General features: G+C 38.5%; 1 protein-coding gene across 3 annotated transcripts in view; it reads right to left on the bottom strand.

The window, feature by feature from the left end:
- Positions 1–13,753, bottom strand: part of NUBPL (NUBP iron-sulfur cluster assembly factor, mitochondrial) — a 297,899-nt gene that overhangs the window by 119,734 nt on the left and 164,412 nt on the right. For 2 of the 3 annotated variants that reach the window (XM_073800566.1, XM_073800565.1), the window contains one exon: positions 7,088–7,181. In XM_073800566.1, the coding sequence (XP_073656667.1) occupies positions 7,088–7,181 (94 nt within the window). Of the gene's footprint in view, positions 1–2,041; positions 2,167–7,087; positions 7,182–13,753 lie in introns of those variants that run through there. The other variant, XM_073800567.1, reaches the window with a different exon arrangement.

Here is a 13,753-nt window from a genome sequence, read left to right on the forward strand (position 1 = left end):
GGCCCCTCCTGCTGCATTGAGCCTAAGCCCCACCCCTTACCCCACCCCCAGGGTCTTTTCCAGCCCCATGGGTCCTAAGCATAGGCTCCGCATACTACCTAAACCCCACCCCCTGCCTAAGCCCCGCCCCTCACAGCCAAGGTCTTTTCTGGCTTTTTTTTTTCTCCCCTCTTTTTTTACTATTGTGGTTCTGTTTTTACCTTCTGCTTGTTGTTTCAACTATATTTTTATTTTTTATTCTTTCTAACATATCTGTTAGTTTTCTAATCTTATGTTTTACTCTTTGTTATTGTTCTGCTCCTTTTCTTTTTTTCCGCCCTGCACAGCTTGTGGGATCTTGGTTTGTGAGCCCAGGGTTGGGCCACAGCTCCTGCGGTAGGAGCTCTGAGCCCAAACCACTGGATTAACAGACAATCTCAGATCCCAGGGAATATTAATTCGAGTGAGGTCTTCCAGAGGTCCTCATCTCAGCACCAAGACCCAGCTCTAACCAACAGCCTACAAATTCCACTGCTGGAAGCCTCAGGCCAAACAATCAGTAAGACCGGAACACTATCCCACCCATCAAAAAGAAGTGGGGGGGAGGGTGACAAAAAAATATGTCACAGATGAAGGAGCACGGTAAAAACCTACAGGACCAAATAAATGAAGAGGAAATAGGTGACGTATCTGAAAAATAATTCAGAGTAATGATAGTAAAGATGATCCAGAATCTCGTAAACAGAATGGTGGCATGGATGGAGAAAATACACGAAATGTTTATCAAAGATCTAGAAAAACTAAAGAACAAACAAACAGCGATGAACAACAAAATAACTGAAATAAAAAATACACTAGAAGGAATTAATAACAGAATAGCTGAGGCAGAAGAACGAATAAGTGACCTGGAAGACAACAGGGGAAATAACTGCCAAGGAGCAGAATAAAGGGAAAAGAATGAAAAGAATTGAAGACAATCTCAGAGACCTCTGGGCAAACACTAAACACACCAACATTCAAATTATAGGGGTTCCAAAAGAAGAAGAGAAAAAGAAAGGGTCTGAGAAAATATTTGCAGAGATTATAGTTGAAAACTTCCCTAATATGGGAAAGGAAATAGTCACCCAAGTCCAGGAAGTGCAGAGAGTCCCATACAGGATAAACCCTAGGAGGAACACAACAAGACACACATTAATCAAACTAACAAAAATTAAATTCAAAGAAAAAAGCAGCAACGGAAAAGCAAAAACAACATACAAAGAAATCCTCATGATGTTATCAGCTGATTCTTCAGCAGAAACTCTGCAGGCCAGAAGGGAGTGGCAGGATGTACTTAAAGTGATGAAAGAGAAAATCCTACAACCGAGATTACTCTATCAACCAAGGATCTCATTCAGATTCACAGAGAAATCAAAAGCTTTACAGACAAGCAAAAGCTAAGAGAATTAAACACCACCAAACCAGGTTAACAACAAATGCTAAAGGAACTTCTCTAGGCGGGAAACACAAGAGAAGAAAAAGACCCATGAAAACAAACCCAAAACAATTTAAAAAATGGTAATAAAAACACACATATTGATAATAACCTTGAATGTAAACGGATTAACTGCTCCAAACAAAAGACACAGGCTGGCTGAATGGATACAAAAACAAGACCTGTATATGTGCTGTCAACAAGAGACCCACTTCAGACCTAGGGACACATACAGACTTAAAATGAAGGGATGGAAAAAGATATTCCTTGCAAATGGAAATCAAAAGAAAGCTGGAGTAGCAATACTCTTATCAGATAAAATAGACTTTAAAATAAAGACTGTTACAAGAGATAAGGAAGGACAATACATAATGATCAAGGGATAAATCCAAGAAGAATATATAACAATTATAAATATATATGTGCCCAACATAGGAGCACCTCAATACATAAGGCAAATGCTAATAGCCATAAAAGGGGAAATCGACAGTAACAGAATCATAGTAGGGGACTTTAACACCCCACTTTTACCAATGGACAGATCATCCAAAATGAAAATAAATAAGGAAACAAGCTTTAAATGATACTTTAAATAAGATGGACTTAACTGTTATTTATAGGACTGTCCACCGAAAAGTGGCCGAATATACTTCTTCTCAAGTGCACACAGAACACTCTACAGGATAGATCAAATCTGGGCTCACAAATCCAGCCTTGGAAAATTTAAGAAAATTGAAATTGAATCAAGCATCTTTTCTGAACACAATGCTATGAGACTGGTAATTAATTACAGAAAAAAAACTGTAAAAAACACAAATACATGGAGACTAAACAGTGTGCTACAAATAACCAAGAGATCACTGAAGAAATCAAATAAATAAAAAATTACATAGAAATGGGGAATTCCCTGGTGGTGCAGTGGTTGAGAGTCCGCCTGCCGATGCAGGGGACACGGGTTCGTGCCCCGGTCTGGGAAGATCCTACATGCCGCGGAGCAGCTGGGCCCGTGAGCCATAGCCGCTGAGCCTGCGCTCCGCAACGGGAGAGGCCACAACAGTGAGAGGCCCACGTACCGCAAAAAAAAAAAAAAAAAAGAAATGAACGACCATGACAACCCAAAACGTATGGGACGCAGCAAAAGCAGTTCAATGAGGGAAGTTTATAGCAATTCATTCTCACTTCAACAAACAAGAAACATGTCAAATAAACAATCTAACCTTACACCTAAAGCAACTAGAGAAATAGGAACAAAGAAAACCCAAAGTCAGTAGAAGGAAAGAAATCATAAAGATCAGAGCAGAAATAAATAAAACAGAAATGAAGAAACAATAGAATAGATCAATAAAACTAAACGCTGGTTCTTTGAGAAGATAAACAAAATTGATAAACATTTAGCCAGACTCAACAAGAAAAAAAGGGAGAGGATGCAAATCAATAAAATTAGAAATGAAAAAGAATTCATAACAGACACTGCAGAAATACAAAAGATTATAAGAGATTACTACAAACAACTATATGCCAATAAAATGAACAACCACAAAGAAAGGGACAAATTCTTGGAAAGATACAATTTTCCAAGACTGAGCCAAGAAGAATTAGAAAATATAAACAGACTTATCAAAGTAATGAAATTGAAACCGTAATTAAAAATCTTCCAACAAACAAAGGTCCAGGACCAGATGGCTTCACAAGCTAATTCTATCAAACATTTAGAGAAGAGCTAACACCCATCCTTCTCAAACTCTTCCAAAAAACTGCAGAGGGAGTAATACCCCCAAATTCATTCTATGAAGCCACCATCACCCTGATACTAAAACCAGACAAAGATATCACAAAAAAAGAAAGTTACAGACCAATATCACTGACGAACATAGAAGCAAAAATCCTCAATACTACCAAACAGAATCCAGCAACACATAAGAATGATCACACAGCATGATCAAGTGGATTTATCCCAGGAATGCAAGGATTCTTCAGTATATGCAAATCAATCAGCATGATATACCATATTAACAAATTAAGGAATAAAAACCATATGATCATCTCAATAGATGCAGAAAAACCATTTGACAAAATTCAATACCGGTTTATGATAAAAAATCTCCAGAAAATGGGCACAGAGGGAACCTACCTAAAAATAATAAAAGCCATATATGACAAACACACAGCAAACATCATACTAAATGGTGAAAAACTGAAAGCATTTCCACTAAGATAGGAACAAGACAAGGATGTCCATTCTCACCACTCTTATTCAACACAGTTTTGGAAGTCCTAGCCACGGCAATCAGAGAAGAAAAAGAAATAAAAGGAATACAAATTGGAAAAGAAGAAGTAAAACTATCACTGTTGGCAGATGACATGATACTATACACAGATAATCCTAAAGATGCCACTAGAAAACTACTAGAACTAATCATTGAATTTCGTAAGGTTGCAGGATACAAAATTAATGCATAGAAATCTGGCATTCCTATACATTAATGATGAAAAATCAGAAAGAAAAATTAAGGAAACGCTTCCATTTACCACTGCAACAAAAAGAATAAAATACCTAGGAATAAACCTACCTAAGGAGGTGAAAGACTTGTAATCAGAAAACTATAAAACACTTATGAAAGAAATCAAAGATGACATAAACACACTGAGAAATATACCATGTTCTTGGATTCGAAGAATCAATATTCTGAAAATGACTATACTACCCAAAGCAATGTACAGATTCAGTGCAATCCCTATCAAACAAACAATGGCATTCTTCACAGAATTAGAACAAAAAATTTTACAATTTGTATGGAAACCCAAAAGACCCCGAAAAGCCAAAGCAATCTTGAGAAAGATAAACAGAGCTGGAGGAATCAGGCTCCCCAACTTCAAATTATACTACAAAGCCACAGTAATCAAAATAGTATGGTACTGGCAGAAAAACAGAAATATAGATCAATGGAACAGGATAGAAAGCTTGGAGATCAACACACGCACATATGGTCACCTAATTTATGACAAAGGAGGCAAGAACATACAATGGAGAAAAGACAGCCTCTTCAATAAGTGGTGCTGGGAAAACTGGACAGCTACATGAAAAAGAATAAAATTAGAACACTCCCTAACACCATACACAAAAATAAACTCAAAATGGATTAAATACCCAAATATAAGACTGGACACTATAAAACTTTTGGAGGAAAACACAGGCAGAACACTCTATGAAATATATCACTGCAAGATCCTTTTTGAACCACCTCCTAGAGAAATGGAAATAAAAACAAAAATAAACAAATGGGACCTAATGAAACTTAAAAGCTTTTGCACAGCAAAGGAAACCATAAATAAGATGAAAAGACAACCCCTGGAATGGGAAAAAATATTTGCTAATGAAGCAACTGACAAAGGATTATCTCCAAAATATACAAGCAGCTCATGCAGCTCAGTATCAAAAAAACAAACATCCCAATTGAAAAATGCGCAGAAGACCTAAACAGACATTTCACCAGAGAAGATATACAGATTGCCAAAAAACACATGAAAGGATGCTCAACATCACTAATCATTAGAGAAATGCAAATCAAAACTACAATGAGGTATCACCTCACACCAGTCAGAATGGCCATCATCAAAAAATCTACAAATAAATGCTGGAGAGGGTGTGGAGAAAAGGGAACCCTCTTACACTGCACTGTTGGTGGGAATGTAAATTGACACAGCCACTATGGAGAAAAGTATGGAGGTTCCTTAAAAAAGTAAAAATAGAACTACCCTACGACCCAGCAATCCCACTACTGGGCATATACCCTGAGAAAACTATAATTCAAAAAGAGCCATGTACCACAATGTTCACTGAAGCTCTATTTACAAGAGCCAGGACATGGAAGGAACCTAAGTGTCCACCAACAGATGAATGGATAAAGAAGATGTGGCACATATATACAATGGAATATTACTCAGCCATAAAAGGAAATGAAATTGAGTTATTTGTAGTGAGGTGGATGGACCTAGAGTCTGTCATACAGAGTGAAGTCAGAAAGAGAAAAACAAATACTGTATGCTAAGACATATATATGGAATCTAAAAAAAAAATGGTTCTGAAGAACCTAGGGGCAGGACAGGAATAAAGATGCAGACGTAGCGAATGGACTTGAGGACACGGGGAGCGGGAAGGGCAAGCTGGGACGAAGTGAGAGAGTGGCATGGACATATACACAGTACCACAAGTAAAATGGATAGCTAGTGGGAAGCAGCCGCATAGCACAGGGTAATGAGCTCAGTGCTTTATGACCACCTAGAGGGGGTGGGATACGGAGGGTAGGAGGGAGACACAAAAGGAAGGAGATGTGGGGATATATGTATATGTATAGCTGATTCGCTTTGGTATAAGCAGAAACTAACACACCATTGTAAAGCAATTACACTCCAATAAAGTTGTTAAAAAAAAAAGCTCTTAGAGGAAAACATAGGAAAAACACTCTTGGACATAAACTACAGGAAGATCTTTTTTACCCACCTCCTAGAGTAATGAAAATAAAAACAAAAATAAACATATGGGACCTAAGGAAACTTAAAAGCTTTTGCTCAGCAAAGGAATCCATAAACAAGATGAAAAGACAACACTCAGTTTGGGAGAAAATATTTGCAAATCAATCAGTGGACAAAGGATTACTCTCCAAAGTATATAACAGCTCATGGAGCTCAATATCAAAAAAACAAACACCTCAGTTAAAAAATGGGCCAAAGACCTAAATTTCACCAATAAGATGCTCAACATCACTATTTATTAGACAAATGCAAATCAAAACTACAATGAGGTATCACCTCACACCAGTCAGAACGGCCATGATCAAAAAATCTACAAGCAATAAATGCTGGAGAGGGTGTGGAGAAAAGGGAACCCTCTTGCACTGCTGGTGGGAATGTAAATTGATCCAGCCACTAGGGAGAACAGTATGGAGGTTTCTTAAAAAACTAAAAATAGAACTACCATATGACCCAGCAATCCCCTGCTGGGCATATACCCTGAGAAAACCACATCAAAAAGAGTCATGTACCACAATGTTCACTGCAGCACTATTTACAATAGCCAGGACATGGAAGCAACCTAAGTGTCCATTGACAGATGAATGGATAAGGAAGATGTGGCACATATATACAACGGAATATTACTCAGCCATAAAAAGGAATGAAATTGGATCTTTTGTAGAGATGTGGATGGACCTAGAGTCTGTCATACAGAGTGAAGTAAACCATAAAGAGAAAAACAAATATCATATATGAATGCATATACATGGAATCTAGAAAAATGGTACAGATGAATCTATTTGTAGGGCAGGAATAGAGATGCAGACGTAGAGAACGGACATGTGGACACGGGGGTAAGGGGAGGGTGGGACGAACTGGGAGATTAGGTTTGACATAAATACACTACCATGTGTAAAATAGATAGCTAGTGGAAACCTTATATAGCACAGGGAGCTCAGTTTGGTGGTCTGTGATGACCTAGATGGGTGGGATGGGGGGGTGGGAGTTCCAATAGGGAGGGGATATGGGTGTGCATATAGCTGATTCATTTCATTGTACAGCAGAAACTAACACAACATTGTGAAACAATTTTACTACAAAAAAAAAAAAAAAAAGAGTTACCTGAAATAGGAATATTCTGTGAGACTGATAACTGCACATCTCCAGTTCCTGGTGGCATGTCAACAACTAAATAGTCCAGTTGACCCCAATCTACCTAAAAACCAAGATGACACAAATAACATCACTGTATAAACAAATGTGGTGAATAGTGATATAAACAAAAATAAATGAATTAATAACAAAGCTAAAATAATAGCTTTCACTTGAACCATTAGTAAATGCCAGGGTCTGTGCTGAGGGCTGATAAATGGATGAAGAAGAAACAATCTTTGCCTCTAGCAGAACTTTTCTGACCAATAAGGTTAAATTTTCAAATGACACCACAAAACACACACATACCATAATGGCGAACCCCTTGCACAATGGACTTCTATTCAGGACCACTCATTTATTTTCACTGAAAATAGCCCGTATTTTACCTAAGGAGGTCTTAGCTTTTTGTCCTTTGTGGTTTTTAGTACAGTGTTTCCTATAGCAGATCTTAATATAATTGTTTTAAGTTTATTATTTTTCCTTCATAAAACACACTAATAATGAAAACCAAAACTTAATAAGAGAATTTTAGAAATATACCTAGAGTTCCAAATTAACATTTTGATTATTTCTTTTCAGGCACTTTTCTAAGTATCTATATCTAGAAAATTCAGCTGTTTAACCAAGCCCTTAATGCTCAGCCTCAATTAGATAGGGCTCAAGGGTACCTCAGGCTCTTTTCTCCTCAAGTGGTTCTTCCTTCTGAGTCCCCAGTTTCAGTGAAAGGCCCTAGGATCCCCTTAGTTACCTAAGGCAAAGGCTTGGGATAATACTTAACTGTTCCCTTTCCCTTGCTATCCCCAGTTACTGATTATGCCTTCTAAAAATCTCTCAAATGTATCCATGTCTCTCTTTCTGCATGGCCGAGAACCAAACATAGGCCACAGGCATCTATCACTAAAGTCTCCCAACCAATCTCTCTGGTCTAGCACTGCCCATACAGTGTGTTCCTAACACCAGTGAAAATTGGTTTGATAGTGCCACTTTTTTGCTTAAAACTCTTCTATTGCTTTTAGGATAAAATCTAAGTTTTAGCTTCAGAACCTCTGCCTGGTCTTCTTCACTTGCTAATTCCTCCTCATTCTTTAGATCGTAGCTTGAAATTTACTTCCCATAACTTCCATTAAAGATTAGATATGGTGTTCCTACTATGTAGGAACAATTCTTCTAATTGTTTGTTCATTCATTCATTCATTCATTCACCCAACAAATGTTTATTGAGTACCTACTATATATTAGGCATTGAGCTAGGTATTGATAATTAAATGGTATCACGGTCCCTAGCCTCACAGAATTTACAATACAGAGGGAGACAGATATTAAGCACATAATGATATAACCTGTGCAAAGAAGTTAGAGAAACCGAAAGATCAACATAGCTGAAGAGCAGTGCAGGGGGAAAGATGGCATTCATTTACTGTTATTTCAGTATCTGTCTCCTCATGAAACTGTAGATGACAGAATACGTAACAAAGAATGGATACATAGGAGATGCTCAATAAGTTTTCTTTCAAGAAATGAATAAATAAATAAACACATGCAAAGATTCAAAAAATTTTAAATGTAAATCATACTGTGTATATAATCCCATATCCTGTTTCTTAAAACTTAATAATGTGAAATAAGCCTTTCCCATATAATCACATATTTTTAAAATTTAGATGATATTGGGTCAGATGGATTCATTCATGTATTAACACATTTATTCAACACATATTTACTGAGAATTGATGCCAGGCACTGTTCCAGGTGATGAAGATACAGCAGTGAAAAAAACAAAGTCCCAGCCACCAGGCAACTAATGTTTTAGTGACGAAGACAGGTAGATAAACAGGCAGAAAGACAAGCAAATCAAAGACAAGTGCTACAAAGAAAACAAGTACCCCTTACTACACAAAATTACTTGGTTCCTGATTTGGATATATCCAGATCAAATAGCAAGAGACAGTTTTAGGGACTTCCCTGGTGGTCCAGTGGTTAAGACTCCGTGCTTCCAGTGCAGGGGGCACAGGTGTGATCCCTGGTGGGGGAACTAAGACCTCACATGCCACACAGCATGGCCAAGAAATAAAATTAGAAAAAAAAGAGAGAGATAGGTTTAAAATCTTCAATTCCTGAATTTCAGAGGGCAAGTAGTAAGAGTTCAGACAGCTAAGGATTTATCAAAGAATTTCTTTGAGTCTCTTCAGTTCCCATGGTCCGATGGTGAGGAACACATGAAGAAGAGGGAAAAGGAATAGAGTGGTAGAAGATGCTACTTTTGACAGGGTGGTCAGAGCCTGGAGTGAAGTGAGAAAAATAACTGATGCAATTCTCAGAAAGCATTCCAGGCAGAAGCAGTAGCAAGTGCAAAGGACCTGAGATGCGGATATGCTTGGCGCATTCAAGGGATAGCTAGGAAGGCAGTACAGCCTTTCTAAAATAGCACTTCCCCCAACCATCAGTCTCTTTCCTTCTCTGAATGTGTCCTTCTTCAACACATTTATCAGTATATGTCATGATATACTGACATGTCTTTTAGGAATTCTATAATATTTCTCAAACATAAGTGCTTGACACTGATTTAATGACACATTTTAAGAGAATGATGAAATGATGAACATGAAGTAGTTCGTTTTCAATATAGGGTTTCTTGGTTTGAAAAATAGTTACCCCTAAGTTACCCATGACCATCATCTATGAAACTATTTACAAAAAAGACAAAGGATACTTTTCATTTTATATCCTCTGCACTGAAATTCCTAGCACTGGCAGACTGACAAGTCTCTTTGTTTCAGAGGACATCAAATGACTGGTGCCAACAATTTATCATTGTTGTTCTTTGGCATTTAATCATATTTATCACGTTGGCTCCAATTTCTTATTTCTTTAAAGAGAACTGCTATTATGGTTCCAAGGAACTAAAAATATATCGCTGTTAAGACAATTAATTTCAAATGACTCAAACTGAATTCAAACTTTCTGGGGGAAAAAAAAAAACACCTGGACCAACACCTTCATCTCACATAGTAGGCATTTCACAAAGGCTTGCAGACTTGAACAGAACTGAAGTCAGTATCTGAGTTCCAGTTTTAGAGCATTCACTAATATTAATATTGAAATATACTGGCTGCCAGGAAGTTCCAGTTCTCTTACAAAATAATCACCAAAGCATTGATTATAGAATGATTTAGGGATTCTCTAATTCTTCTCAGTGTTTGTTTATGCATATAAATTATTTATTACTAAATATAGAGAAATAAGTACTAGCAAAACACCCAGGTATCTCATTTAGTAAAACCAAGCGACCGATCCAGATTTTGTGTGGCCTGAACCATATACAATTTGGGTGGTCTTCTCTAAGAATTAGAATGCAGTTAGGAATGCAAAATTTGGTACAAAAGTAAATATTTATTTAGAATGTACAAGAAATCATCATAAAATGCTGGAGCCTTAGAGATTCAAGTCCCTTTCTCTGAGGTCTCTTGAACAACAGAAATGCTTACATAGAAATGCTTCCTGACTGCAACCGGCTTCTTCTCTCCACTGAGAACACTCTACAACTCCCAGCATCTCTTAAGAGCCCATGACAGTGTGGAACCCTGAACTTAAGCTTCATTAGCCTCAAGGTAACCCCACCTCTAGTAAAACCTGCTTGGCTCCCTCTCAGGCTCCAGACTCAAAGGATCCCAGCAGAACAGACTGAATCAGTCTAGAAGTGGAGTTACCAAGGTAGTTCAGAGATGCCCTGTGGATAAGGAAGCAGTGCTGCAGCAGAGAATTCAGCAGTGCAGCCAGGAAATCAAACATGTGCATTACATCTAAAGAGGGACATAACAGCATAATGGGAGGGTAAAAAAATAAAATAAAATCCAGTGGTCAGGGCAATTGTGAAGGATGGGATGAGGTACAGATTAGGGGCAGCATTCAGACCTGAGTCTGCCAACAGAGGCTTTGTGCAAGATGCCTCTTTTACACAGTAGTACATAACCTTTATTCCCCTCTAAAGGGTTTGAGATACAGGACTTCTGGAATCAAATATTGATATAATGTAGCCACTGAGCTTTTGTCCAAAGCCATTCATATAACATTAGAACAGCTGTTTTTTCATGTGTCCTATAAATATGCATTTGTAATTGCTATAACAGCACAACCTATGGTATTGCTTTTTTTTTTTTTTTAACTGCTCTTTCTCTTTGTTTATTAAGACAACCAACACTTGAAGTTTATGCTATCAGAAATAACTACTGGGACTTCCTTGGTTGCACAGTGGTTAAGAATCTGCCTGCCAATGCAGGGGAAATGGGTTTGAGCCCTGGTCCGGGAAGATCCCGCATGCCACGGAGCAACTAAGCCCGTGAGCCACAACTACTGTGCCCCCATGCCACAACTACTGAAGCCCATGCACCTAGAGCCCATGCTCCGCAACAAGAGAAGCCTGTGCACCACAACAAAGAGTAGCCCCCGCTCGCCGCAACTAGAAAAAGCCCACGCACAGCAACAAAGACCCAATGCAGCCATAAATAAATAAATAAATTTATTTAAAAAAATAATTACTAAATCTCTGTTAAATTATTTTTATTTCTTTCTTGTCAACCTTACACAGGGAAAATATTCCAAACTAACACTGACTGGGGTAATTTTAGGCCAACATGTCTTCTCCAAACAATACTTTGTATTTTATATTCAGAATAATGCCTGATAATCTGAGGGTAACTCAAAAACTCAAATAAAGGCAATTCCCTCTTTTCTGAGGAATGACTGGGAGATAAAAGTGTGTCTTATATTTGGACAGATAAGGCTATGAAGACATCAGGACATCAGTTATGAAGAGTGTGGTGCTATGAATGGGTAAAGAAGGTGGACCACTTTCTTCCATGGATACTTCTATTAAGAAGCTGACCAAAGCAGAAGCTATCAGGCCTTGCTTCAGAGGATGCCAGGAGCACAAGTGCAAAGTGGCTGAGTTGTAAGTGTTGAAAAGAAAGGGCCCATAGATGCATTCCATTTTTGGCTTCTCAGCTGGCGGGAGCAGTGTACCACAGTCAACCTCCAGGGTAGCAGACTCCATCATCAGCACTACACAGGCCACGTTTAAGTACCACAGGGTCAACATGTGCTTTTCCAAAGCAAAGGCAGAGTGTCCCAGCTATCCCAGGTCTGTCAGCAAGGCCAATGTGAGCCAGGTGAAAACAATATCAGCAGGGATGGGCCCTGGGCCCCTGTGGAATCAGGGAGGAAAATCACTGCCAAGAAAGAGAGGCAGAGCTATAACCTGCTAGAGCCAAAGTGGTGGCCAAGACTCCTGAGGGCAAGAAAAAGGTAACTTAAGAATGAAAAGAGGAATCACAAAGCAGGAGAAATGGGACAAAATCTAGACTGAATAATTTAAAAGTGGGCTGTGTCCCGGCAGCCCATTCATATAATACTTAGAATATTCCATCAGTGAGAGGGCAAATTCTTAAAGGAAGTTGGGCTGAGCCAGACACTGCCTCTTTCCTTCCTGTCTGCTCTTAATTAGTCACTGAAGAGTTGGTTTTGACTCTTATGCCTACTTGACTCATAATTAGTAGATCTCAAGGTAGTGTCCTGATGTCTGACTCTGTCTGTCTGGCCTGGTCTGTATCTGTTGCTACTTCTATCCTGTACCTAAGTCCTGCTACCTGTTCCTGACTTCCTGGTTCTCCAACCACTGTTAGGCATGTTTCAACCCTAATAGCAAATAGAACAGTGTACCTGTGCTTTGCTTAGAATCCCAGACATGAAACCATGCCACTACCGGCATAGGAGATGCAGCTAACCTTGTCTCAGGCCCGTGGACAAATATGTCAGGCAAATCATCAAGTTCCTAGGATTTTTGATTCAACTAATTTCCAAGGTTTGAATGGGTCTTCAAGCTCTAAGAATTCTACGGTAATTATTTTTATACAAAATTATCTCCCCAACTTCAGTGTAAGCTTCCTGACAGACGAACCCATTCTTTATACATCTCCAGACTCCCTTTCCACAGCCAATCCCCTCTCTAATGAACCAGTGTTCAGTGTTCAATCAATAACCACTGACTGATTCTGAGTCAAGTTGCTCCTTACAATTTTTTTTCTTTTTCTTTTTAAACTTCTTTATTGGAGTATAAATGCTTTACAATAGTGTGTTAGTTTCTGCTTTATAACAAAGCGAATCAGCTATACGTATACATATATTCCCATATCTCCTCCCTCTTGCGTCTCCCTCCCACCCTCCCTATCCCACCCGTCTAGGTGGTCACAAAGCACCGAGCTGATCTTCCTGTGCTATGTGGTTGCTTCCCACTAGCTATCTATTTTACATTTGGTAGTATATATAAGTCCATGCCACTCTCTCACTTTGTCCCAGCTTACCCTTCCCCCTCCCTGCATCCTCAAGTCCATTCTCTACATCTGTGTCTTTATTCCTGTCCTGCCCCTAGGTTCTTCATAATCTTTTTTTTTTTTTTTTTTAGATTCCATATATATGTCTTAGCATACGGTATTTGTCTTTCTCTTTCTGACTTACTTCACTCTGTATGACAGACTCTAGGTCCATCCACCTCACTACAAATAACTCAATTTCATTTCCTCTTATGGCTGAGTAATATTCCATTGTATATATGTGCCACATCTTCTTTATCTGTTCATC

This window comes from Tursiops truncatus, chromosome 2 (genome assembly GCF_011762595.2).
Source record: "Tursiops truncatus isolate mTurTru1 chromosome 2, mTurTru1.mat.Y, whole genome shotgun sequence".
In the NCBI taxonomy this organism is placed as follows: domain Eukaryota; kingdom Metazoa; phylum Chordata; class Mammalia; order Artiodactyla; family Delphinidae; genus Tursiops; species Tursiops truncatus.